The following is a 26819-nucleotide window of genomic DNA, read 5'->3' on the forward strand; positions in this document are numbered from 1 at the left end:
TCTGTTCGTTCAAAATACCTGTCCAGCTGAGCCTTAAACTTATTTAGGCTATCAACCTCCACTACAAGGGATGGAAGTCTGTTCCACCAACCAACCACCCGCTGGCTAAAGGCAAATTTCCGCACGTCTATCCTACATCTGTCTTTCCTCAATTTGAATTTATGCCCTCTCAGGTGATTTTTCTGAGCTAGAGGAAGAATCCCATCAGCATTGAGCATGCTCAAACCATTCAAGGCTTTATACACCTCTATGAGATCATCTCGCTGGTGCCTAGTGTCCAGACACTGTAATTTGCAAAACTTAAGCCTTTCTTCGTAAGAGCACCCCTTTGTTCCATTCACTAATCTTGTAGCCCTTCTCTGTACTCGTTCCAGCAGCTCTACATCCTTCTTGAAATGAGGCCTCCAGACCTGTATACAGTACTCTAGGTGTGGCCTGACCATTGCCTTATACAAGGGAATAATCACCTCCTTATCCCTGCTGGAAAAATTCCTGTATATCATTGACAATACTCCATGAGCTACTCTTGCAGCCCGTCTGCACTGCTCAGAGAACTTCATATCTGCCTGCACAACCACCCCCAAGTCCCTTTCATTCTCTACCACTGTCAGTGTAGTACCACAGAGTTGATACGTTGCTCTGGGGTTGCTGTTTCCCATGTGTAGTACTTTACATGTGTCAATGTTAAACTTCATTTGCCACCTCTCAGCCGATCTGCTCAACCTTTCCAGATCCTGTTGCAGCAGCATAGTGTCAGTAGTGTCCTTGACAACCCTGCCAACCTTTGTATCGTCTGCAAACTTGGACATTAAGCTTGATATACCATCATCAATATCATTTATAAATACAGAAAACAATAATGGACCCAACACTGAGCCCTGAGGGACTCCACTAATAACATTAGTCCACGATGAGCAGTGTCCATTGATTACCACTCTCTGTCTTCTCCCCCTCAACCACCCCTTTATCCATAGCAGCAATTTGCCTCCAATGTCACACTGCTCCAATTTGTGTAGCAGTCTTCCATGTGCAACAGTATCAAAAGCCTTTCTAAGATCCAAGTATATAATATCAAAGCTATTCCCTGCATCCAGTTCTTTTGTGACTGCATCATAATATCCAATCAAATTGGTCAGGCAAGACTTCCCCTTAACAAAACCATGCTGTGTCCAAGCTATAACTGAAGTCTTGTCTAAATGATCCTGCAGTGCTTCTTTAACCAGTGCCTCCATTAATTTTCCTGGAACAGAAGTTAAGCTCACAGGTCTATAATTACTTGTGTCAGCCTTTGATCCTCCTTTGTGAATTGGGGTCACATTTGCACATTTCCAGTCTATGGGTACCTCCCCTGAGTCCAAGGAAGCCCTCATAATTATGGCTAAGGGTTTGTTTACTTCCTTTGCTGCCTCCTTTAATATAATTGGATAGATCCCATCCACCCCAGGTGCCTTTCTTGTGTTTATCTTCAACAGTTTCTCCTCCACTTTACTCCCAGTTATTTCAAGATTCTGTAGCTTACTGCTAGAGTTGAATACACCTCTGGCATTTGCCTCGCTGAATAACTCCTCATGTGTGAATGTCGATGCAAAATATTCATTTAGTTTGTTAGCTACCTGAGCAGGGTCATCAACAGTTGACCCATCAATATCAAGTGGACCAATCTGATTCATCCCCTTCCTCCTAGAGTTTACATAAGTGAAGAACTCTTTGCTGTTTTTCTTTGCATCCCTTGCCAAGGATTGCGTAATCTGCCTTCGCCTGTCTAACCTCCTATGTAACTTGGTTGCATATCAACTTGTATCTATCATAGGCTTCTGTGTCATGTGTTAATTTGTAAGTATCCCATGCATTTTTCTTCTCTGCCATATGCCTCATTAGTTCATCTGACATCCATTTTGACCTAAACCTTGAACAATATTTCTTAGTTGGTATGTAAAGCCTAGTAGCTTCCAAGATTAATTCTTTGAATGCTTCCCATTTTGAATTTGCTGTTGGTAACATCATCAGTTGGTCCCACTGTATAGAATTTAAATACTGTCTCAGTCCATCGTAGTCGCCTTTACGGAAGCAATAACCCTTCCATTTACCCCTAATGGTAGTTACCTCTTTGAGTAAATCCCACTTCAGCACACTGTGATCGCTGCCACCTAGTGGTTCATTTATCTGCAGATTCTTAATGCATGAAGAATCACTGCTGATAATCAAATCAAGAGTATTACTCCCTCTAGTTGCCTCCCGAACATGCTGATGTAGAAAACAATCATCCAATAAATCCACAAAAGCCCTGCTAGTGTGTGAGTGACCAGCCCCCAAATTCCAGTCAATATCTGGGAAATTAAAACCTCCCATTATAAGACTCTCTGATTTACTGGCCCACTCTATTTCCCTGTACAGTTTCTTATTATACTCATCAGAGTCATTAGGTCTATAGCACACTCCTACTCTCAATTTTGATCTCCCAATGCTTATGTCACACCAAACTGACTCAACACTGCACTGTCCAGCGATGTCGACTGGCTTTACTTCCTTGGTTTTTATGTGTTTCTTAACTAATAGCATAACCCCTCCCCCCTTCCTATCCTGTCTATCCTTTCTGTAGACATTGTACTCCCCAAATTCCAGTTCTGCATCCCTTATATCTGTGTGACACCACGTCTCTGATATCCCAACAATATCTGCCTTTGATGTTTTGAGCAATACCTCAAATTCATCAAATTTATTTACTAAACTCCTAGCATTGGTGTACACGCAAGTATACCTGCACCTGTTTCTATTCTTAGCTACCCTAACACAACCCATGTGTTTACTTGTACCACAATGGCTCCCAGCAGTCTGTGAATTATCATGCATCTTGTTTTTCAGGCTTCTGCTCATTCTAATAGAAGCAGTGCAAGAATCTCTTTCACCTCTGCCAGTGGCTACTGTCAATCTATTGGTCTTTGTCTCCCCCCCAAGCTAGCAGTTTTCTGACCCACCTAACACTGCCTCGATAGCATCAGCAAATATTCTTGCACCCTTTCTATTTAAGTGTATCCCATCCCTGTAGAAGCAATCTCTCCTGTTAACAAGTACAGTCCAGGCTGAAAAAAATTCTACCCCTTGAGCCTTGCACAATCTTTCCAGGGCCGAATTGATCGACAAGGCTCTCATCATATACTCCCTCCTATCGTGTCTGGGCAGAATTGCAGACACTTTCATGTATCAGATCCCTCCGATACATTTCATGTATCTGTGTATTTACGCAACTCTTCTCTGCTTTAACTGGTGCTTTTTCATCTTGTCGCAAAGGACTACTCTCAGTTGAATACCGGAATTCCCTTTCTGACAAAATAATACAATTCCCTGTCGATAACGTACAAGTCAAGCGACATAGTTCCAGCCTAGACTAGTAGAGCAAGTGGTGAAAATGTAGACTAGTAGAGCAAGTGTAGAAACTATCTAAAAAGTGTGTTATTGAACATGAACAGACAAAAAGCAACATAGTGAGGTTAACTGAATTTCAGTAGTAAGCAACCTAGCATGCCAAAAATAACTGTCCTACAGCAAAGCTGCAATAGGGACAATAATAATTTTGTAAGATGAAGCATTTTAATGGCTAGTCCCCAGTTTTGATCTTGTCTGGTAACTTTTAAAAGGAGATCAATAAAATTTTTGATCTTGAGTGCTAAATTTTGAAAATGAGGTTGAAAGTAAAACAATCATCTATAACAACTCAAAGGTGTTTGGCCGGACTGACAAAAGGAAGAGGTTCGCCGTATAACTTAATTACGAATAGTTTGAATGGTCCCATTTCCCTTCGAAGATCATCTTTTTTGGTTTGGCTGAGGAAGTTTTATTTTCATTGGTCCAAGCAATAAGAGATGGTAAAAGATGATTGACATTTGTTTCCGTTTCAAGACTTTAGTCTGCTGACCAGGATAGTAAGAGTGTCAGCATAAGCAAGTTAGTGGATGTTAATAAAACTTCTGCTCTGGAAATCAGTCATCGAGATCCAGATTACAAATCAGAGGACTGAGAATGTACCCTTGGGGTTAACTATGGGAAACACTTTAGACAGAATGATTTATTGATAAAACCTCGATGGTACAACTAGTAACGTAACTGCGCAGGAGAAGATAAAGCTATGATCCTGCTCTCTCTCTCTCTCTCTCTCTCTCTCTCTCTCTCTCTCTCTCTCTCTCTCTCACACACACACACACACACACACACACACACACACACACACACACACACACACACACACACACACACACACACACACACACACACACACACACACACACAGGGTAACTCAGAAATTTTGGAATTCCCCAGCACCTTGCCTTCCAGGCTGCTGCACATTGCATAGAAGTTGTGCAAGAATCACTTTCACTGATGCCTGCGGCTGCTGTTAGTCTGTGAATCTCCCCAAGCTAGCAGTTTTCTGACCCAACACTGCCTTGATAACATCGGCAAATATTCTTTCACCTTTTCTATTTAAGTTTATCCCATCCATTAGAAACGATCTCTTCTGTTAAGAAACACAGACCACGCTGAGAAAATTTTTACCCCATGAGCCTTGCACAGTCTCTCCAGGGCTGAATTGAATGATAAGGCTCTCATCATATACTCCCTCCTATCATGTCTGGGCAGAAATGCCAGGCACTTTCAAATTTAGCCGTGTGGCAATTTTTTTTTTTTTAACATTGACCTGTACTTGCTAAGTAAGTCTGCAGATCTCCTACTCTTAATGTCATTACTGCCAATGTGTACAACAATATCACCCTTTGTGCCCTTAAAAGGTCATATATACTCTACAACATCATCTATTTTTGCCCCTGGTCCTGTTCCACTTATCCTTTTTGCACAATATATTTCCTGTCTCCCTGACAATAGAGTCACCAAAAATGACTAGCTCCTGTGGGACCAGTGCATTCTACCCTGAAGGCTGCTACCTGATCCATAAGAGTGAGCTCTGGCATTGAGTTGGACAGCTGAGAGCTTGATGGGCCCCCATTTTAATTCTTTTGAGGCATCTACCCTTCTCTTCAAACTCTCATAGATGCCCATCAGAATGCTGAGTTGGTGCCTAATTTCTTGACATTCTCTGCGCCTAGTACACAAAGACATCCTTCTTGGCCATGTCATGTCATGTCCTGTTCCAGAAAGTTCCACAAACATTTCCAAAGTTGCACATTTTTTTAGGCTGTGATGCGCTGGAGAATTGCCTCTTTCGGCAGGGCTTTAGGGGCTACAGCCCAGCAGCCTCTGCCAGCTGGAGGGCTTCCAGAGATTAAGTGAAAAGTTATTTCATTTGTGAATGCTGAATCAAAGTATAAGTACTCTAAATTATCTATTTAAAAAAGATTCAATTAATATACTGTATATATATTTGTAGTAAACATACTACAGCAAAAAGAACGACTATACTGTATACATATATATTGTATGACGGTTTGTGACGCCATATAGACTTTATAATATGAATAACAGTTTTATTGGTTGGAACCCTGCAAAACATTCTCCCCAATGGCATTTTTTATTGTTTTGAAATCTGACAAGACTGACATTAGTGTTTACAGTTACTGCGGTAAGTTTTTAATTATAGTATGTTATTATATCATGTATATAATAGACTGTTGTGATTAATTTTTGATAGAGATTTAAGAGTGGATGCCAATAAGGCAGATGTTATTTGGTTTGCTAAGGCCTTATAGTATAATGTGAACTTGTCAAGCCTAGCGGCAAAGGCCTACTTTCCTTTTTATATGAATTTCATTTTACCATGTTTTAATGGTGGCTAAATTTTACTATTAATGATGTGCATTTTGCTAGTGTATTATTGAGTATTAACCTTCGTTAATCAGTATTATTATGCTCAATAATTCAGCCAGTTAATGCCTACTTTGATTTGAGGCTAGGATTTTCTTCAGTTGTCTGTTGGATATAAACTAGGTTTTAATCATTTCTGGGCATATGTCTTTTGTATTTAGCTAAGGATATAACTAATTTAACATTGTGATCATTACGGCACAGAGTAACTTGATAGTGTATATCTCAAATGTGGCATGTATTGTGTTGTATAGTCAAGTGTAGTATAATATAGTCTATTAATCAATTAATTTTATTAACCTTATTAATTTTCATTTCTAATTAATTAAATCATAAGTAAAACTAGGTCTAACAACTAGCCTACTTTGAGCTGCATCGCAAATGTTTGAATTTTAATTGTTGTTAACTTTGTAAAAATAAATTTAATTTTTCTCTTTTTTTTTCCTTTTGAAAATATTACTAGGGGGGGCCTCATAGTACCTGTAGCCCAGGGGCTTACAAAAGCTTAATCCGGCACTGCCTTTTGGTTCTTCCCTGAGCCACAGCACTCCGACTATTTTGTGCACGTTGCTTTGCATCTCTAGTCTGGGGCATGATTTCCATTTGTTAGACCTAGTTTTACTTATGATTTAATTAATTAGAAATGAAAATTAATAAGGTTAATAAAATTAATTGATTAATAGACTATATTATACTACACTTGACTATACAACACAATACATGCCACATTTGAGATATACACTATCAAGTTACTCTGTGCCGTAATGATCACAATGTTAAATTAGTTATATCCTTAGCTAAATACAAAAGACATATGCCCAGAAATGATTAAAACCTAGTTTATATCCAACAGACAACTGAAGAAAATCCTAGCTAAGCCAAGTTTTGAAATACTGTACTAGTAAATATCCAATGGCTGTTTTTCACTATAAAAGATGTGTGTTGTCAATTAAATTTAATTTTTTGTACATTTTGCACAAAAAAGTCTCTTGTTTTCTTGTGAAGAACTGCTTTTTGCAAAAAAAAAAAAAAAAAAAAAAAAAAGCTAAAGTTTTTTGCTTGTTGGTCAAAATATGGGCAAACGCACAAGATATTAGAACCTATAGTACTTAGTACTGTGCATGGGTTGAAGATTGAGAAGACAGAAGAAAATACTTATTGATGTTAGACTTGAATTTCTGTAGATTTTAATTTTTCAGGATGTGTACCAATGTGATTCACAATGAATCAAATTGGTACACATGATATTGATGGCTTGATTATTGATGATTCTGCTCAGGTAGCTTAGCAAATGATTGATAGGCCTCAGTTATTACAAATGAGCTTACAATAACTGAGAGTAAAGTGGAAGAGAAATTGCTGAAGTTAAACATAAGGAAGGCACCTGGGATGGATGGGATCTATCCAGTTATATTAAAGGAAGCAGCAAAGGAAGTGAGCAGGCCTTTAGCCATGATTATGAGGGCATCCTTGGATTCAGAGGAGATCCCCATGCACTGGAGATGTGCAAATGTATCCCAAATTCACAAAGGGAATTCGAAAGGTGACATGAATAATTACAGACCTGTTAGTTTAACTTCTGTTCCGGGGAAACTAATGGAGTCACTTGTTAAAGAAGCACTGCAGGATCATCTAGACAAGACTACAGTTATAGTCAAGACAGGCGCTTCCGTAGCCAGGTGGGAAGGAGCAGCAGTGCGTAGCACACGCTTCTTGATTAAACCGATGTTTGAGCCCATCACCACCAAATACGGAGGATGCGGAAAGGTCAGGGAATGACCACCGCATATCCCCGGAACAATATGGCCTTAGTTGCTAATGCTCCTAAAAACCAAGTAACAAAGAACAAACATAGTCAAGACACAGCATGGATTTGTTAAGGGAAAGTCTTATCTGACCAATTTAATTGGATACGATGATGTTGTCACAACGGAATTAAATGCAAAAAATAATTTTGATATCATATACTTCGATTTTAGGAACGCTTTTGATAAGTTTGCACATGGAAGACTATTGCACAAGTTGCAGCAGTATGGCATTAAGGGCAAGTTGCTACAATGGACAAAATGATGGTTGAGTGGTAGAATACAGAGACTTCTAATCAATGGACACTGCTCTACATGGACTAATGTTGTTAGTGGAGTTCCCCAGGTGCTGTGTTTGGACCGTTGTTTTCTGTATTTATCAATGATATTGATGAATGTATATCAGGCTTAATGTCCAAGTTTGCAGACAATACAAAGGTTGATAGGGTTGTTAATGACAGTAAGAATGGTACGCTACTGAAACAGGATCTAGAAAAGCTGAGCAGATGAGCTGAGAGGTGTGAAGTTTGACATTGACAAATGCAAAGTACTGCATATGGGTAGCAATAACCTCAGAGTAACATACCGACTATGCGGTACTAACTCAGGGTAGTCGAGAATGAAAAAGACTTGGGGTAATTATGCAGTCAGATATTAAATTTTCTGATCAGTGCAGACAGGCTGCAAGAGTAGCTCATGGTGTCTTGTCAATGATATATTGGAATTTTTCTAGCAGGGATAAGGAGGTGATTATCCCATTGTATAAGGCAGCATTTCCCAAACTTTTTTAGTCACGGAACACTTTTCATCTCACAATATATTCACAGAATATTTATGAAACAAAGTTTAGCGTGAGCCAAAGAACTGTTTGCTAATTTTTTATTACATACGACATACTGTGCATCAGGAGCATCTTTATTTTCAACACACGAAAAGCCGAAATTCAAATAACTGTCATTATACTTTCGTTTTGATATTTTATTAGTTGGTTCCTGTTTTTTTCACTTCGGATATTTGGGGAACAAAAGGCTTCGATTGTTCATCCTCACTTTGAAGCGTGACAATATTGTGTTTGTTTTCATCGACCACAGTTGCACTACTAGAAGTACAGCCACTCCCCGATTAATGTACGAGTTGCGTTCCACAGAACTCTATGTAAGTCGGATTTTACGTAAGTTGGAATTTCCCCCATGCTTGTGCAGCACTCACAACTGTGCTCATTGAATTGATTGAATCAAAAAAAGAAACGTTCGATGAACATGCAAATAGAACTATTTATTATATTTATTTAATTTTTTCTCATGTGCAGGAAAAATTACAAAAGCGTACGATTTAAAAAATTTCAAAATTATAAAATTACAAAAAAAAGAGGAGACAGGCATAACATCAGTAAGTTTTACCTCTTGAACATGGCCAGAATCAACGTCTTCAGCTGATAAGTACACTATGGAGGCTAATGGCTGTGGAGATTTAGAAGGGGTTGGCTGCTCAACCTTACGAAAGAACATATTAATGAATGACTGGATGGTGGCTTTTATTTTCATTGTAGATTTCTTTGTAGCAAGCAAGCATATCATTCACCCCTCTGTTAACTTTTAAGAATCGTTCACTGTCAGGATCCATCTTCTCAAACCTTGCCAATGCAATTTCACGAAATGCCATTGCCATCCCTCTGGTGATGAAGCGTCTTGGCTTCTCATTTGGTTCATCTTGAGCTTCATCAGCATTTTCTTCTTTCACATTCGCTGCCTGCAAGTCAATAAGTTCTTCGTTAGATAATTCCTTCTCTTCTTCCTCTATTAACTCCTCGACGTCTTTGGCAACAACCTCGAACTGAAGTAGCTCTGCAACCTTTACAATCTTATCTGTAACCTCTTCATATGATTCATCTTTTTCAGTTCCTTCTAAGCGCGCCTCCGTAGCCAGGTGGGAAGGAGCAGCAGTGCATAGCACACGCTTCTTGATTAGACCGGGGTTCGAGCCCGTCACCACCAAATACGGCAAAATGCGGAAAGGTCAGGGAATGACCACTGCATATCCCGGAGCAATATGGCCTTAGCTGCTAATGCTCCTAAAAAACGAAAACAACAACAACAACATCCTTCTAAGCCTTTTACATGCTGTGGGCATATTTTCTTCCATGTGCCATTTAAACAACTTTTAGTAATTTCTGCCCAGGCCTTATTAATGTTTAAGATGCTGTGGTAAATGTAAGATGCTTTGTACTTCTTAATTAATCATCTTCATTTCTAAATGAATCTTGTTTCTTTTCTTAGCACTGCCAGCACGTGCACTTTCTGTTGGTCCCTTTCCCTTCATCATTGTAATACGTAAATAGGAATGAAGAGAAGTTTCTGAAAATTTGTTTTTTATATGATTGAAGATTTCAATGAAGGGGAATTTATTTCACCATAATAACGTAAAAAAACCACAGAATTCCAGTTATCAGTATTATTGCAAATGCAATAAGATCGAATTTACTACCCGTTTATAATAGATTGTGCTAACAGAAAAGCCCAATAAATCGGAAAGTGCAAATTGTTTTTATTGTTTTTTGGTCGTGACCTCCAGAAACATGCTTTAGAAAAATATCACAAAGGCATTCAAAATTGATTCTTATAATGGGAACATATGATAATGATGAAAGTGTAGTGGAATTTCCATTATAAATATGACCTTTTAGAGAGATAAATAGCTTAGCAATATAGTGAAATTTTCAACTTCCAAGGACTTGGAACGAATTACAAAAAAACCCAAAAAAAAAAAAAAAAAAAACCCACATTTGTTATGGATTCACATTACAATATTTTCATAATACCTCCATTTATCCCTACAGATACAAAATATGTTTCCATATTTTTATCAGTTTGCACCAGCCAGCAAAAACTCACGTAAAGTCGAGTATTATATAAGTAATTCTTGGAGTTCCTAAACTTTGCTTCTCTTTTTTCAACCAAAGTCCATGGTTACATATTTTAATAATAATATTTTGAAATACTAATAATTATGAAAAAAATTTATACAAGGAAGTGAGTTTAGTTATGATATTGGTTTGCTTCCTCCTCTCCTTCAACCTGTGTACTCCAGGCTAAATCATGTGCAAATGGCATACTAGATCAGTACATTGCTACTTTTCTGCAGGTGTCATTACCTCTACACCATACTTCTCTATGCAAAGCCCGCCAAAATAAAGTGTTCAGCAGCCCATTTAATTATTAGTCAATGCCAGTAAATTAATACCCGGGGAAAAAAAAAAAAAAAAAAAAATTTATGTTAAATATTATAATGATAATATTTAGCATAATTTTTTTTTCGGTTATTGATTTAACCGAAATTATTAATTTAGCCAGTAAATTAATAATCAAAAAAAAAATTAATTATGTTAAATATTATAATGATACAAAAGTGGTGTACCCTACAAATATACAAAATTTATTTATTTTATTTTTTTAATTATTCATTGTGATTTTTCCTGGAACACTTCACATCTCACGGAACACTAGTGTTCCGCAGAACACAGTTTGGGAAACGCTGGTATAAAGCAATGATCAGGTCACACCTTAAGTACCGTATACAGGTCTAATGGCCTCATTTTAGGAAAGATGATGAGCTACTAGAATGAGTACAGAGAAGGGCAACGAGAGTAGTGAGTGGAACAAAGGGTTACTGTTACCAAGGTAGTCTTAAGTTCTTGAAATTAAGCCTATGTTCGTAACAGCAACCCTGTTACCAAGACCAAACACCTGCAAGGTGATGTGATTAAGATGTATAAGGCCTTGAATGGTTTGAGCAAGCTCAATGCCAATAGGATTCTTCCTTTTGTTCAGATTGCGCACCTGAGGGGTCATAAATTCGAATTGAGGAAGGATAGTTGTAGAATAGATGTGCGGAAATTTGCCTTTAGCCAGCAGGCGCTTGATTGCTGGAACAAACTTCCATCTGTCATTGTGGAAATGGACACTTTAAATAAATCAAGGCTGAACTAGACAAACTTTTGGAGTGAATGACTGGGTGAAACGCAAATGCTAATGAATTACCTGGAGATCTGCATTTTAGGAATTGTGGGTGGATATTTGAGAATTTGAAGTTATGCAGGAAGGTTTCTCAAACTGGATGATAATTTGCAATCTACTATAATCAGCAAAACTATGGCCAGGATTTTTAGTCAGTGGAAGAAAGTCATTAATAAGAAAAAGAATAGGAGAAAGAATAGAAACTTGGGAAATAACAGCATTAGTGGAGAATTTAGATGGCAGAGAGGTGCATCAACCATCAACTGCAGCAAGTGGTCAGAGAGAAGACTGGATACCCAATTTCAAAAAACAGTCGGCATTTATGCCAAAGTCAGTCAAAAGCCTTGATTGACATCAGGAGAGCTTGAGATTCGTGAAACTTTTCCACTTAATTTGTCCATAGATAGGTAACATAAGCCAAAATATCACCAGAGGATAGACACCGTCAGCATCAGTATTGGTGATCATTGATCAGATGAAAGATTTTGAGTTCGTTTAGGAGTTGGCAGCTAATGGATTTCTCCATTACTTTGGAAAGAGTCGAGTAAATGCAACTAGATGATAATCGGATGGAAGGAACTAGTCACCTTTTTTAGGAATTGGCTGGATAAGAGCAAATTTCTAAGCATAATAAAAACCACCACTGGAATAAGAAAGTGTAAGAAGGCAACACAAAACAGGAGTATGCACAGAAGTAAGCACAGAATTTGAGAACAAGTGGAGAAATACGATCAGGACTTGGAGCTTTCTTGCCATCAAGATTGTTCAAAATTATACTCAAATTGGCATTAATACTCAAAGTGGCATTGAGTGGAGTGTACTGGAAATGGTAGGATGAAGTTTACCTAGATCATCAGTACAAGAGTTAGAAGAAAAGTTGGATGCTAGTAAGTTGACTTTATCTTTAGCTGAGGATAGAATACAACAATCAGGTTTTAACAGTGGTGGGAAGATGGGCAAAAGTTGTGGCCAATAGTGTTAGTAAGAGCCCAGATTGCTTAACTACTGTTTTGAAGCAAGTTTTTTCATCAAAATTTGGTGTTGAGTGATTAAAAACTGCTTTACAATTGTTGCAAGGTATTTCTCACAAAATTTGTACAGCTTATCCAAATCTCCAGGTATTCTGCATACACCAAAGACTAGGCAGAATACTGGAGATATGAGCCAGTTGCAATATACAACATTCTTTTCTTGAACAGCCTTATCACACTTATTGGAAAATCAAGGTTTAACTAAAGAATGACATTTTAAGGTCGAGTGTGACTAAAGGATTTCATTACTACATGAATATCACTGACACAGTCTGAGCAAACATTGACATCAGAAGATTTAAAACAGTAATCCAACCACGGAAAAGAATAAATCTCATAGATCATCCCATTTTGCATTCTTATAATACCAAACAGTGCGAAGCTCAGAATGGCCACAAGAGAAAGGCTCCATTGCGGAAGAGATTATTAATTATTAGCCATATGGTGCAAGGAAGCCTGAGGCTTATGCTGCACCAGCCAAAAAAATAAAATTCCCACGTTACCCTGAGAGTGAGAGAGAGTAGAAGGGAATCATCAAGAAAGTGAAGAATGATGATATCCAGCTCAGGACCCTGGGTTTGCCAAGCCCATACTCACTAGATGTTGAGCCCCTGGGGTAATCATCACCAAGTTGTCATCTGAGGAGTCTAGAGCACTACCCACCTCAACCATGTTCTTGGAAGGACTGTTCATGAGAAAAAGATCAAAGCATTGGCTGCGTGGTTATGATAGCCTGGTATTTCGGTAGGTAAATGAACAATCTGTGTGAGGTCATTTAGTAATTGCAAAGGACTTAGCATCTTGATGAGCTGTGTTTGTGTGACTAGAAAATGGAAGTCAGTTGGGTTGTGAACATTAAACTCACCAAGGAAAATTACTTCATTGTCACTAAAGCTGGCCTGCAGGAAGTCAAAGAGTTCCAAGTGATTAGTGGGTTTGGGAGAACAATAGACACTGTAGATGAATTTACTAGAATAGGGTTAGAGAGATTTAAGCCAGAGAAGAACAAAAAGGAGATTCCAGCTTACTAAGTCTCTGACAGAGAATGTTAGATATGCACAAGTGAAGTGAAAGGAGTCATACAGTGAATAATTAGGACAGCTCAGATGAGCAGTGGTTGAGGCAACCAATAATTGGGATTCTGTCAGAAAAAGTAAGTGTGCTTGGCAGATAAGTTTTTTCTGTTAGTTAGACTATTCACAATGTATTCAGTAGTAAACAAAAGGGGGGAGGTAGGGGGAGCTATATATGAAGTAATGAAATTTTTGGATATGACATGCAGCAAGAATATACCCATCTTCTTGACATAATGTGGCCTTGACAGTGCCTGTGCATAAACACTAATCAGACACTCTCCAGTTACTATCTGGCAGAGTGGAGGCAGCAACATTATACACTAACTGATTTTGCCCTCCTAGAAATTACCGATAATTTTGATCCAGTGCACTTTCTAGAAGTTGGCCTGCAAACACTGTTTTAGAACTGTACCCTTGAAATGTAAGGAAGGTTAGATATCTTCACGATGCCCATAACCTCAAAAGACGTCATTTATACTCATAATGGGATAGATGTGGATTGCCAGAGGCTTAGCCTTGGAGACCAAATGTGGATTTTTGCCTCTTTTTTTTTTTTTTTGCCAGCAAACAAAGTGTGGTTGTGTTGTTTCGATTGAAGAGATTTATCTATCATGATTATTTACTGGTAAGACAGAGGGGTGGCATTCCGCTATATGGTGTGGACACCACACCTTGATCCTGTCTGTTTCTTCACACCTGATTGGTCACTCTGTATATTAGGTGTAGCATTTTGTAGATTATACCCATGGTTACTAACAGTCTCACCACTATGAAAGTACAAGCAAAGGATTTGGTTTTCATAGAATGATCAGACTTCACTGAAATTCGCACCACTTGAATCACAGTTTTCACCTTAATATCAATTCCTTTGGCATTTTTAATTCCCAGGTAGCAGCAAACCCTAGTTTGTCATACCTGAGACAATTCCTGCTACATGCCTCAAGGATTGAAGCCTTCTGAAACTAGCATCTTTATGATATTTACAAATACAGTAAAACTTCGCTTATCCATGGTAATTTGGGGATGCTAGAGCCTGGATAATTGAAAAACACGGTAAATCAAAATTACGTTTTTATTTGTTTAAATAACTTCCAAAACGTGTAAAGACATAAGATATTACAGGTATATAACAACAGCAATAATATTTTAATCATATTGATAGAAATTCTGCGATTTTTTTTTATTGGTTTTTTTTTTTTTTTTTTTTTTTTGTGTCCACGAATTTATAAAAATTTCAATATAATCTACATCATCTTGACTTCCCACGAATTTAAGTAATGTCTCTGCAGCTGTTATAGCTTCATTACAACTTACTTTGCAAGCTGGCTGTAGTTCCTCATTATCGTCCTTGTCAAGTCCTGCTGTAGGTTCTTGCACACTTTTGATTAAGTCATCGTCAGTCATTTTTTTTTGTAGCCAGGTTAATTTTTGTCTATATTTAACCATTGATTAACACTTACCTCATCTAAGTCTTCGCATCCTTTAATATTTTGAACTAAATTTAAAATACAGTAGAGCATCAGTCTGACATCAATTATTCCAGAGGAATAATTGATGTCAGACCTCTTCCGGATAGCCAAATTTTCTGTATAATTGAACTGGAAAATTTCCGGATAATTTTTCTGGTAAGATTAAATTTATATTATGATTAAATTAAATAAGATTAATTAAATAAAATAAATTATAAACCAATCTCAGAAAACAGAAACATCCATCCAGGCATTTTATGATTTTTGTACAAAACAGGAAAATTAGAAAGATTTTTAAATGCGCTCGGTTTTCTTGACTTATCATTAACGAGCACAAACAATGTGTCCCAATGACGTTTGCACACATAGCAATTGTATCTCACTATTTTCTCATCAGGGGATATGACAAATTTTAATTTGTCATATCCCCTGAAACATTTGCACAGCATACAATTGTTATCCTGTCTTTGCTAATTTTATATCGTGGTGGTGCATTTCTTTCTTTCTTGTACAGACTCCAACATGCGATTGGGCATTGCTCACTAATAAAGCCCCATCTCATCTGCATTATAAATTTGCGATTCAACAACACTCTTTTCTTTAATAATCGTAGCTAATTTATCACAGAATAAAGTTGCTCCCACATTACCTGCACTGAGCTTTTCACCTTGTATCTCTAACTCTCTTATACCATGCATGTCTTCAAATCGTTTCAACCAACCATATGAAAATGTAGCTGTTCCAGGAATTTCAAATTTGTCAAAAAATGTTTTGCCTTGCTTAAAATCATTGGTCCAGATATTGGAGTTCCTTCAGCTCTTTGTTGTAAAAACCACTTTATCATTACACTTTCAAGTTGTTCATTTGTAGCACCTTTGAGTGATTTTCTTTATGAAGCGCAAGCAAATGTGTCACATTTAGAAACAAGTTCATCTGTATTGGGCTGGTTTTTAATGATATCCCATACAGTTTACTGGCCAATTTCAAATTCTTCTGCAAGCTTTGAAACACTTTCACCTTTTTCACGTCTTTTAATAAGTTACAGTTTCTTTTCCACTGATAAAACAATTCATTTTAATTTACCTGAATTTTTGGGGGTTGAAATGCAAGATAAATGTTATGTACAGCACACTGAAAGCACTGGAACAAGCTTTTGCGATGTTTAGTAGACAAATGTGAATAGGTTACATTTGTATGTTATTTGGTGTTAAAAATGCAGCAGGTGTTTCAATCACCAGGTGTAAACACACCTGACGTGATTTACTAGCTGGCAAAACAAGAGAAGCGACAGTGATTTCCAGTATGTACTTTATGAATCCATTTGCACAGATAAATAATATTCTTTAAATATTTGTTAAAAATAAAACTACATACATATATAGGACCATGGTTAATCCGATCCTATGGATAATTGAGCCCCCATCATATTCCTCTACTAATGATATTGTTATTAGCATTAGTAGAGGTATATGATGCAGGAAAGCACGCTGATACAGCATCAGCCACCTGGAAGGGCTATCAACTCTGTTCCAGACGGGTGGTCCACCGCCCGGCCTGAACAATCTCGCCTGTTTTCCTTGATTCTCTTCACCGAGTGTCTTGGGTGACTGGCACATTTACTTTGAAAAAATTAGAGTGCTTAAAGCAGGTGTAACGCTAGAATAATGGTGCATGGATGGCATTTTGTTCCAGTAATCAACTACCTGCTGGCTAAAGGCAAATTTTTACACATTTATTCGACAACTCTCTTTCCTCAATTTGAATTAATGTCCCCTTAGGTTTGTACTCTGAGCAAGGGGAAGAATTCCATCAGCATTGAGCCTGCTGAAACCATTCAAGGCCTTTTACATCTCAATCAGATCACCTAATCTCTAGATGCTGCAATTCGCAAAACTTTCTTGGTAAGAGGAACCCTTCATTCCTCTCACCAACTTTGTTGCCCTTCTCTGAACTTGTTCTAGCAACTCTACATTCTTCCTAAAATGAGGCTTCCAGACTTGTATGCAGTACCCAAGGCATGGCCTGACCATTGCCTTATACAAAGGGATAATCGCTTCCTTATCCCTACTAGCAAAATTCCTGCATTCCTGCTGTTCAGAAAACTTCATATCTGACTGTACAGTTACCCCCAGGTCTTTTTTACCACCCTGAGTGTAGTACCACACAGTTGGTTCATTTCTCTGGGGTTACTGCCCATATGCAGTACTTTGCATTTGTTAAACTTCAGTTGTCTCTTCCCAGCCCATTTTCACAACTTTTCTAGATCCTGTTGGAGTAGCATACTGTCGTCACTGTCATTAACAACCCTGGCAACCTTTGTATCATCTGCAAACTTGGACATTAAGCCTGATATGCCTTCATCAATATCATTGATATATATACAAAACAACAGTGGGCCCAACACCGAACCCTGGGGGACTACACTAATAACATTAGTTCACGAAGAGCAGTGTCCATTGATTACCACTCTCTGCCTTCTCCCACTCAACCATCCTTTTATCCATGGTAGCAACTTGCCCTTAATGCCATATTGCTCCAATTTGTACAGTAGTCTTCAATGTGCAAAAGCAGTCTTCCGTACAGTATCAAAATCTTTCCTGAAATCCAAGTATTTGATATCAAAATTGTTTTTTTGCATCCAGTTCCTTTATGACCACATCATAGTATCCAATCAAATTGGTCAGATAAGACTTTCCCTTAACAAGCCCATCATGTGTCTGAATTATTACTGCAGTTTTGTCTAGATGATCTGGCAATGCTTCTTTAATCAGTGACTCCATTATTTTCTCAGGAACAGAGAAATATGGCAGTCACAAAGGAATAACAAATTGCTCCAAATCAAAGAAGAACCAGCATTATGGATTTCCAGCTTCAGACAAAATAGACAGGAAGAAGTTGTACTAGCAAGACTAAGGATAGGACAATGTGCGCCTAACTCATACGTTTTTTTTCTCATGGGGAATGACTCACCTTGATGCCTGCATTGTACCTTACCACTTACAGTCAAGCATATACTTTTAGATTGTCCTCGCTATTCTCATTTCAGAAAAAGTACTTTCCACTCTCAATCACAACTGCAAGAACCATTATTGCTTACCCTCATGATTGGAAATAGTGCTAACTTAGCTGAACTCTATACCTTTCTGAAACAAATACTTATATATGAAATCCTCTGATGTCAAAATGGAACAAATTATATTTCTTTAGGAGAATAATATAGGACCTGGCATTTTGGCCTCAGCTGCCCTTGTGCCTTTAAACACCGATATCAATACCCAGGAACAGAAAAAATTAAAGAGGAAAAACATATTTAAAAAACTGTTAAAAATATTAAAGAGGAAATGTAGAGTGAGTGAGTGAATTAGTGAAAATATATTTAATCATAGTTTAGATATGGTTAGAAAGAGCAAGTATAATTAAAAAAATCAAAATGTATCATTTAAAACTCAAATGAATTTTAATTTTTAGATTGTTTGATTTTGATGTGCTTCCTTGCAGGATATGTGTCACATTAGTTATCCCATTATCATTTCTTTAAGGTAAACATTGAAAAAGAATGAAACATATATTTCTTACCTTATCAGTTTTCTCAACTTGTGCACAAGGAGAAAAAAGAAAGTATACTCAATTTCAAAAAACGAAATTTGGCCTCTGGCAGTGAGACTATCCACTAATTGGCCTTATAAACTTGCTGTGGTGGACCTGGATGTGCAGATGATGAAAATGGTCGCTGCAGGTTAAAGCCCCCACCCCCACAGACAAGAGAACTAAGTAACATTGGGATGACATAAATATCTGCTAAATTAGCATTTTTTGCTTCTTTATGGAATTATAGGAATTTTTTTGGACTTCTTGAATTCTTATATCCCTTTTATTTCATTTCCCCACACAGGTCTCACATGTTAACCACAAACAAATTCGAAGCATTCAATAGCTTCTATATTCAATTCCCAAATATATAGATTCAGTTCTAATTTCAGAAACATCTGTTTACATCGTTTTGAATTTTACTTATGTTTGCCTTAACCATTACTTATTTCCTTCAGTTATACCTCCCTTCATTTATTTCACACATTTAGTATTAAAATTCATTCAATAAACGTGTTTTCATTTTTTATACTTAATCTTAATAGTGTGAGATAGTTTTGTAGATATAGTAAAACTACTTAGTCCTTCAAAATGCTTCATGTAATTTCTAATTAGTTTTGATGCCAGTTTTCTTATTGTGCAGGTGAATTATGATTATGATGTAATTTTAGGTTGAAACAGAAATGGATGATGATAAGGATGATGATTTACAGCCTCAGTTGAAGATCTCCAAATCAGCAACGAATACAGCTATAGATATTACTGCTGAAGATGTGTTTCCAAAGCTAAACTATGTCAATGTCACTGATTTGGTACTTATCAGCATGGTAAGCATTTTTATAGCTCATTTATTACTAGAGTTCCCTCTCCCCCAGAAAGTTTATTCTCTCATGAAAAGGTAGAAAATTATTATTAGTAATTTTGCTAATTACACTGGTTGGCAAAAAAACCCATTTTTTTCGCTCCCTGTTAAAATTCAGGGCGATTCTTGTAGATTTGATGTTGCTGAATTCAAATATGGCAACCAAATATGACACTCACCAATTTTAAGGGAGTAGGGAGTCAAACACTAAGTTTTAGTAAAAAAGATTTCATATATTTTAAGAAAATGTTACATACAGTACTAAATACAATGGGTCTATTAACGTTATTCTATTTATAAAAATGTTTGTGATACAAAACACCGATTTTGTCATTTTTTGCCTTTTATAATTGTCCATTGGTATGAGATTCCAACAGTAGTCTGCCAACATATTTGGACCCCCATTTTCCCTGGTATCTTTTCTCCATTTGAGAAATATCTTGGTGAAACCTCTCACCCTGTTTATCGGAGACTGCTCCCAAGATTTCAGGCAAAAATTCTAAACGGGAATGTAGGAAATGAAGCTTTAACAACACATTACATCCCAACTCTCTGTTTGCTAAAATTAGCTCATCCACAATTTCACTGTAATTTTGTAATTTCTTATTGCCTAAAAAGTTCTGGCAGATGTTTTCAAATGTCTCCCAGACTCTTATTTCTGTAGCATTTAATTTTTTAATGAATTCCTCATCTTCGAATAGCAGTTTGATTTGAGGACCCACAAATCAAATTTGGCCTCACTGATTCAAGGAAACTTTTGCCTAAAACAGGAAAATCCTTCTCCTTTTTTGTCCATTGCTTTCACAAATATTTTTATCAAACCTAGCTTGATGTGCAATGGAGGTAAATAGATTTTTCACTTATCCACCAAAGGAGGATGTGCTACATTTTTCTGGTGTAGGTTCTGAATGGTCTAGCCATTTTTTTTTTTTTTTTTTTTACCCTTTAGTGACAGTCTTTTACTCGGCTGTCCCACTTGCATAAAAAGCAGAAGTATTTAGTGTGTCCACCTTGCAACCTAGTCAGCAAAGCTACCACTTTTAAGTCGGCACAGATATTTGTATTTTTGATAGCATATTTTTTGCAAAAGAACCTATAGTTTCTTGTACATTTCCTTCATTTCAACTGCATGGTACAATGGTATAGTGAATACTTGTTTATATTATGGAGTAAAACTGCTTTCAAACTGACCTTGGATGAATCAGTGAAATGAATCTATTGCTTGGGTCATACTTGGGTCATACTTGGGTCATACATATAAAAAAAAAATTAATGTAACTCTCATTAATTTCTGGACATTGTTACGATAAACCAAAACACCATGCATGAAGTAATAGGTCATTATGTTAGATTACCTCTTCCTATAAAAAGATGCCTTGATGTCCTTTTCAAGATGATTCCACTGCTGAGGCTGTGATCCTAGTAATCGAGCCTTGGTTTTGGAGACGTTTCCGAATCTCTGAGCAAATTGTTCAATTCTGCCTGAGTGATTAGATGCGGCTTTGCAGTATCAAAAGTTGAAAAGTATGGATCTGTACTAGTTCTGGGTTCTGTATCTTAAGGAGACTCCTTTTCCGATCCCGAATCAGAGTCCAGCCCATAAGTTTCTAGCGGCTTAAAGATACTGCATTGTATCATCATAAGGAACTGGCCTTAGGGCACAAAAGGTATGTCGGGATACTCTACTTTATGTTTGGATTTTCTAGAAAAACCAGAAATATTGGTCATGCAAAAGTAACAATTGTTTATGTGATCTCAAGGTTTCTGCCATATCACCAGAACAGCAAAACACATTGATTTATGACTACCTCTAAGTCAGGCTGTTAATGTCCTTGAACATGAGCTACAAGAAATCTTTGGATTTTATCTTGATCTCTGACTTAACATCCAAAATAGAGCTCATAGGCTTTGCTCATACCGCAACTGTATATGGCATATACGGTTGAGGTACGTGCACATAAAAACCCAATTAAGAATTTGTGATTTTTATTTGTAATTTAAACACAGTTTATAATTTACGCTAATGCACACAACACTTGTTTACAAACACTAATTCACTAAAGCACTTGTTCAACACTTGCTCTCTGAAACACAGACTTTTTGAAATCCAAAAATGCTTGCTTGGTTTGGAACTCACTTGTGTATATACCAGTAGAAAAGTTTCTAGAAGGCTCAATGTTTCTAGAGAACTCTGTTGAAAGTTCTAGAACTTTCCAGAAACATCCTGACCTTTCTTCCGCACATTCTAGGACATTCTGAAACATTTTTGAATGTTAGAGAAAGCTCCCAAATGCCCTAGAAAAATTTTTTTAAAAAATCAATAGATAAAATTGAAGCAAAAGATGAATAAACCAACTACAGGTCTGTTTTCTGTCATTAACCTATGATATTTGAAAACTGAGGGTGATGGGAACTTTTTAAGCATCCGAATTTTTGAACATGTTTCCTACGAGAAATTGTTAATTATTTCTGGGAGAAAATTGATGCTGACCAGTGTTATTTCTTACTCTATCCACATAAAATTAATTTATTGTTAAGTGCTGTTTTGTGCCAAAGTTAGCTCAGCTGAAAAGTCCAGTTCATAGAACATAGTTATAAAATTGTTGCATTTCCTCAAAAGAAATCCTCTGTGGGAGTGTAGGTAGTGTTTTTGCTACTTGTGACTTCTTCAGATTCCCATTGGAGATTGGAGGAATTATTAAAGGCTTCTTCAGTCTGGGTTCTGGTTAGCCCCAGGTTTTTTGGCCCACATAACACGCAAGGTGGCCCCTGAATACACACACTTGCAAAGTGTGTGTATTCAGGTGTGTATACAAAATGTGGCTATAAAGAAATGAGAAATATTTTTTAAATCATTCATTATTTTAAATATGCAATTTCAATGTTTATTGCCTTTGAAGTACTCTCTGGCAATGCCAATGCAGTTGTGTAGCCTGATGGACATGTGCAAGTCGATTAACCATGGAATAACCCATGGGGTACCCTATTCCCTCTGTCTGAGATAAGCTAATTGCAGTGCTGATTGAAGAGGCTTTAGAAATTTCTCCACTCATTGATAGGATTTTATCCCAAACAAGTGACAAGCCACTTGTTATGGAAGACCAAACGTGTGTCTGCAAAGTTAATAACAGTGTTTTTCAATAAGTTTCCAAAGAAAGAATACAAGATTTTCCATGTATTGTAAAATCTGAAAAAGGTAAACGGTGGTCATTCCCTGAAAAAGGTCAGGGAATGACCACCGTTTGCCTTGTGTAGCGTGTGTAGATGTGATTTTTCAGTTTTAATAGTAGGAAATGCAATGTAATCAGACATTTGCAAACAAATAAGCTTAAGGACAACATGCATAGAAAGAAATGCAAAAATTTATTCTTATCATTAATATCAATTTATTTTCTCCTTGAGGAGATGCCCGTGGGATAAAGATTGACTAGAAGGGCTTGGGTTACATGAATAAGTGTGAATCACAGACCCTGTGAGTAACACGTTGTATAGTTTATGGAGTGTTCACCTTTGAAAGCTTTGTATAAAGTGTTTTAAAAATATATAAAAAAAAATTATGATTTACATATTTGTCGAACTTCTGAGAGTGACATTTAGAATAACCAGAAAAGAGTTTTTAAGGATGTCATAATTTAATACCATTTTGAGCCATGTTCTTACCTTAGTTGCATACTGTAGCAAATTTTTATTTATTTATTTTTTGTCTGGTAAGTGTCCACTAAAGTTGCATGAGATGGAGAATAAGCTTGTAACCTGTAGGGCTTTACTGGTTCAGTTTTTAGTTGATTTTTGTGGAAGCATTTTTTTTGGTGGGGTTGGCGGGGTGGATGATGTGAGAGTCCAATAAACAGTCTATACTGGGAGTATTCAGTCTTCTTCCTGTTAGCTGTTCAACATAATGTGAATATGTTCCATGTGATTATTGAATGTTATCAAGGTACTGAGAGTGCGTAGCACACGCTTCTTGATTAGACCGGGGTTCGAGCCCGTCACCACCAAATACGGAGGATGTGGAAAGGTCAGGGAATGACCACCGCATATCCCGGAGCAATATGGCCTTAGTTGCTAATGCTCCTAAAAACCAAATAACAAACAAACAAACAAACAAACAAGGTACTGAGGTTGGAAAGTATGCAAGTGTACAATTTCATAATAATTATTATTAGCCATATGGTGCAAGGAAGCCTGAGGCCTATGCTGCATGAGCCAAAAAAAAAAAAAAAAAAAATTCCCGAGTTACCGAGAGAGAGAGAGAGAGAGAAGAATGATGATATCTAGCCCAGGACCCTAGGTGTGCCAAGCCCATACTCGCTAGATGTGAACCCCTGGGGTTAATTATGATGTCATACTTGCTGAATGTTTGTTTGCATATTTTGTCGGCGCCTCTGTAGCCAGGTGGGAAGGAGCAGCAGTGCGTAGCACACGCTTCTTGATTAGACCGGGGTTCGAGCCTGTCACCACCAAATACGGAGAATGCGGAAAGGTCAGGGAATGACCACCGCATATTCCCGGAGCAATATGGCCTTAGTTGCTAATGTTCCTAAAAACCTAACAACAACAACAACATCGCATATTTTGTCATAGAATGTAACATTCTCTGAGTTATGTTGGTGTGTTGTTCAGAAATATGGTTCTTGGTGGTGAAACAGCAAAAAAAATATGCCTGTGAAGAACAAAAATAATAGACATTTTTAGTGAAATTGCATGATTATCAAAAGTCGTTGGTGATGGCTCTGAAATTGGTTGTTACAGAAGGCATAAACAAAAGGGATTCCAAACTATATCCCATTATGGTGACTTTTTGTAATAAACAAAAAAAGAAAAAAAAATCAAATTGAGAATAGCTTGCTCTCATTTCCAGCATTGGAAGGTGACTCTACAACATTGGCCATCTTCTGAACAACCTGAAAGCATGTCGGATTCCTTAAAAAAAAAAAAAAAAAACTGTCTGGCCCTTAGTGTTGATAATACACCTGTTTTTGTAGGCCTAAAAGCTGGAGTAACAATGATATTAAAAGAAGAGATTGAGCAATTTGTGGTAATAGACTGTCCTTGTCATCGTATTAATTTGGGTGCTGAAAGGGGGATCTGCATGCCTTCCTGTGAAAATGGATGTATCCTTGGTGGAAATTTACTACTATCTAGAAAGAAGTGCTAAAAGAAAAGATAGACTTTCAGCTGATTAACACTGAATTAAAAATTTTTAAGCATGTGTGTATATATTTGTTATCTTTAATTAAATGTGTAACTAGAGTAGAAGAGTGAAAGAATCTATATGAGAACTTCTCAGAGTTAACACAAGTGACACTGACTCATTTTAAAATTCAGTTCATGATCCAAAAGAAGTTTTGAAAGGAGACAAATTGATGAACTCAAGAAAAAGAATATGAAAAAGGCATTGTGCAGAAAGTCTGTTCATTTTCCTGTTTTCTTGCTTGAATAAAGCATTGTTTGAAGACAATAAAGCATTCTAAACCAACCTACTTTGGTATTATGTTTATTTCCAAATTGGAAATATATACATAGTGGAATCAAATGTTTCGTGGTATTTTTTTTACCACTTCTTCAGTGACTGTAAAGATAGTAACCAAGGGTTATTATTATTATATTTTTATTAGGATTAAAGTTTTTATTAAAACTTACCTATCTGATTCGAAGAATTTTGTTTTAAGGTTAATTTTTATTTGGTAAATAACAATAATGCGTAAACATCTACCAGCTGTGTTTGCAATATCACCATCACAAAAGATCACTTTGGTCACATGAACTTGCTTTGTTTATGGGCAAAACACATATATATATACTGTGGTTTGCTTAATCTCATTTCCAGGTGGTTTGGTAGACAAGAGTATAAGGGATTATCTTTTATAGTCCGATCCCAGGATTAAAGGTATCACTACTGCAGGTATTAGCTTAATGGAGGATGTTGATACACATTTAAAGATATGTGATAAAAATTAAATAAATAGAAATAAAAATTGTTTAAATTAAAGTAGAATAGAATAAGACAAAATTAAATGAATGAACTAAATTATATAACCTAAATAATATCATTGGAAAACTTTACCACTTAAGAGGAATCTGGTAGGAATTGATCTAGGTTGTAGTCTACTTCTTAGTTGGAGGTGGAGGGAGTTATTTGGTTGGAGGGTTGGCTATGGTTAATAAGTTTAAATTGCTAATAGGGATAGGAAGTTTAATAGCATCTTATCTGTATTAGCAGAAGATGAAAACATTTATGAAACCATCAAAGAGACTTACCAATTCCACAGACAAAAACAAAATTAAAACTCTTACTTGCACAGAATAAAATTAATGACGCCATTAAAAACAACTTCTACCAATAAATCTTGAGCCCCCCAACATTGTTTGGAAATATCAAAGCACTTTCCCATTGGATGCATAGTTAATAGTAGAAACCATCCAGGGAGAAATGTAGCCCAGTGGCTTGTAAAAACTGTCACACCAGCCTTACCTATAAAACATAGAATGATAAAAGACTTGCAACATTTACTCAATCAGCTAGAAAACACTGGTATCAATAACAAAGAGCTTCTAGTCTTCTTTGATGTCAATAACATGCTCACTAATGTCCCATTAGAAGAGACTAAGACCATCCTTCACTAAATACCAGGCAACTAGATACATCCTCTAGATATTTTCAGACATTCTTGATGTAATAGGTTTGTCAGTAGTAGAAGGTTATTTCAGCTTCAAAACACAAAAACAATGTCTGAATATGGGCAGTACACTCCCCCCCCCCCCCCACTGTCAAAGATTTTTATGAATTCCTTTGAAAACAAGGCCACAGAAAAAGCTAATTTTGGTCACATGGCATTGAGGAACTCAACCAACTTTCATATATATCAATAACCTACATCCACGCACCTTGTTCAGAAATTGAATTAGAAGATTAAAAACTACCATTTCTTGACCTGCTACTAAGCAGAACCAACAACACCATTACAACACAAATTTATAGGAAACTTACTGATACTGGATCTGTCCTCTGTTTTTTTCTCATCCAACCATCCCTTAAACACAAAAATAGGTGTCCTGTGAAGGGTTTGTCCTGAGGGCTTCCCACCTCTGCAAAGTCCAAGTTCTCAAGGATGAAGGACAAAATCTGGAGGGTTTCGTCCTTCATCCTTTGAGAGCTTGGCC

General features: G+C 36.9%; 1 protein-coding gene across 1 annotated transcript in view; it reads left to right on the forward strand.

Annotated features, from left to right (window-relative positions):
- Sym (symplekin scaffold protein) overlaps nt 1-26819 on the forward strand; it is a 662620-nt gene that overhangs the window by 233318 nt on the left and 402483 nt on the right. The window contains exon 12 of the mRNA XM_090376545.1: nt 19465-19620. Coding sequence (XP_090232671.1) covers nt 19465-19620 — 156 coding nt within the window. The remainder of the gene's footprint in view (nt 1-19464; nt 19621-26819) is intronic.

Source organism: Mastigoproctus giganteus, chromosome 6 (assembly GCF_048544385.1).
Source record: "Mastigoproctus giganteus isolate SK-2022 chromosome 6, ASM4854438v1, whole genome shotgun sequence".
Taxonomy (NCBI): domain Eukaryota; kingdom Metazoa; phylum Arthropoda; class Arachnida; order Uropygi; family Thelyphonidae; genus Mastigoproctus; species Mastigoproctus giganteus.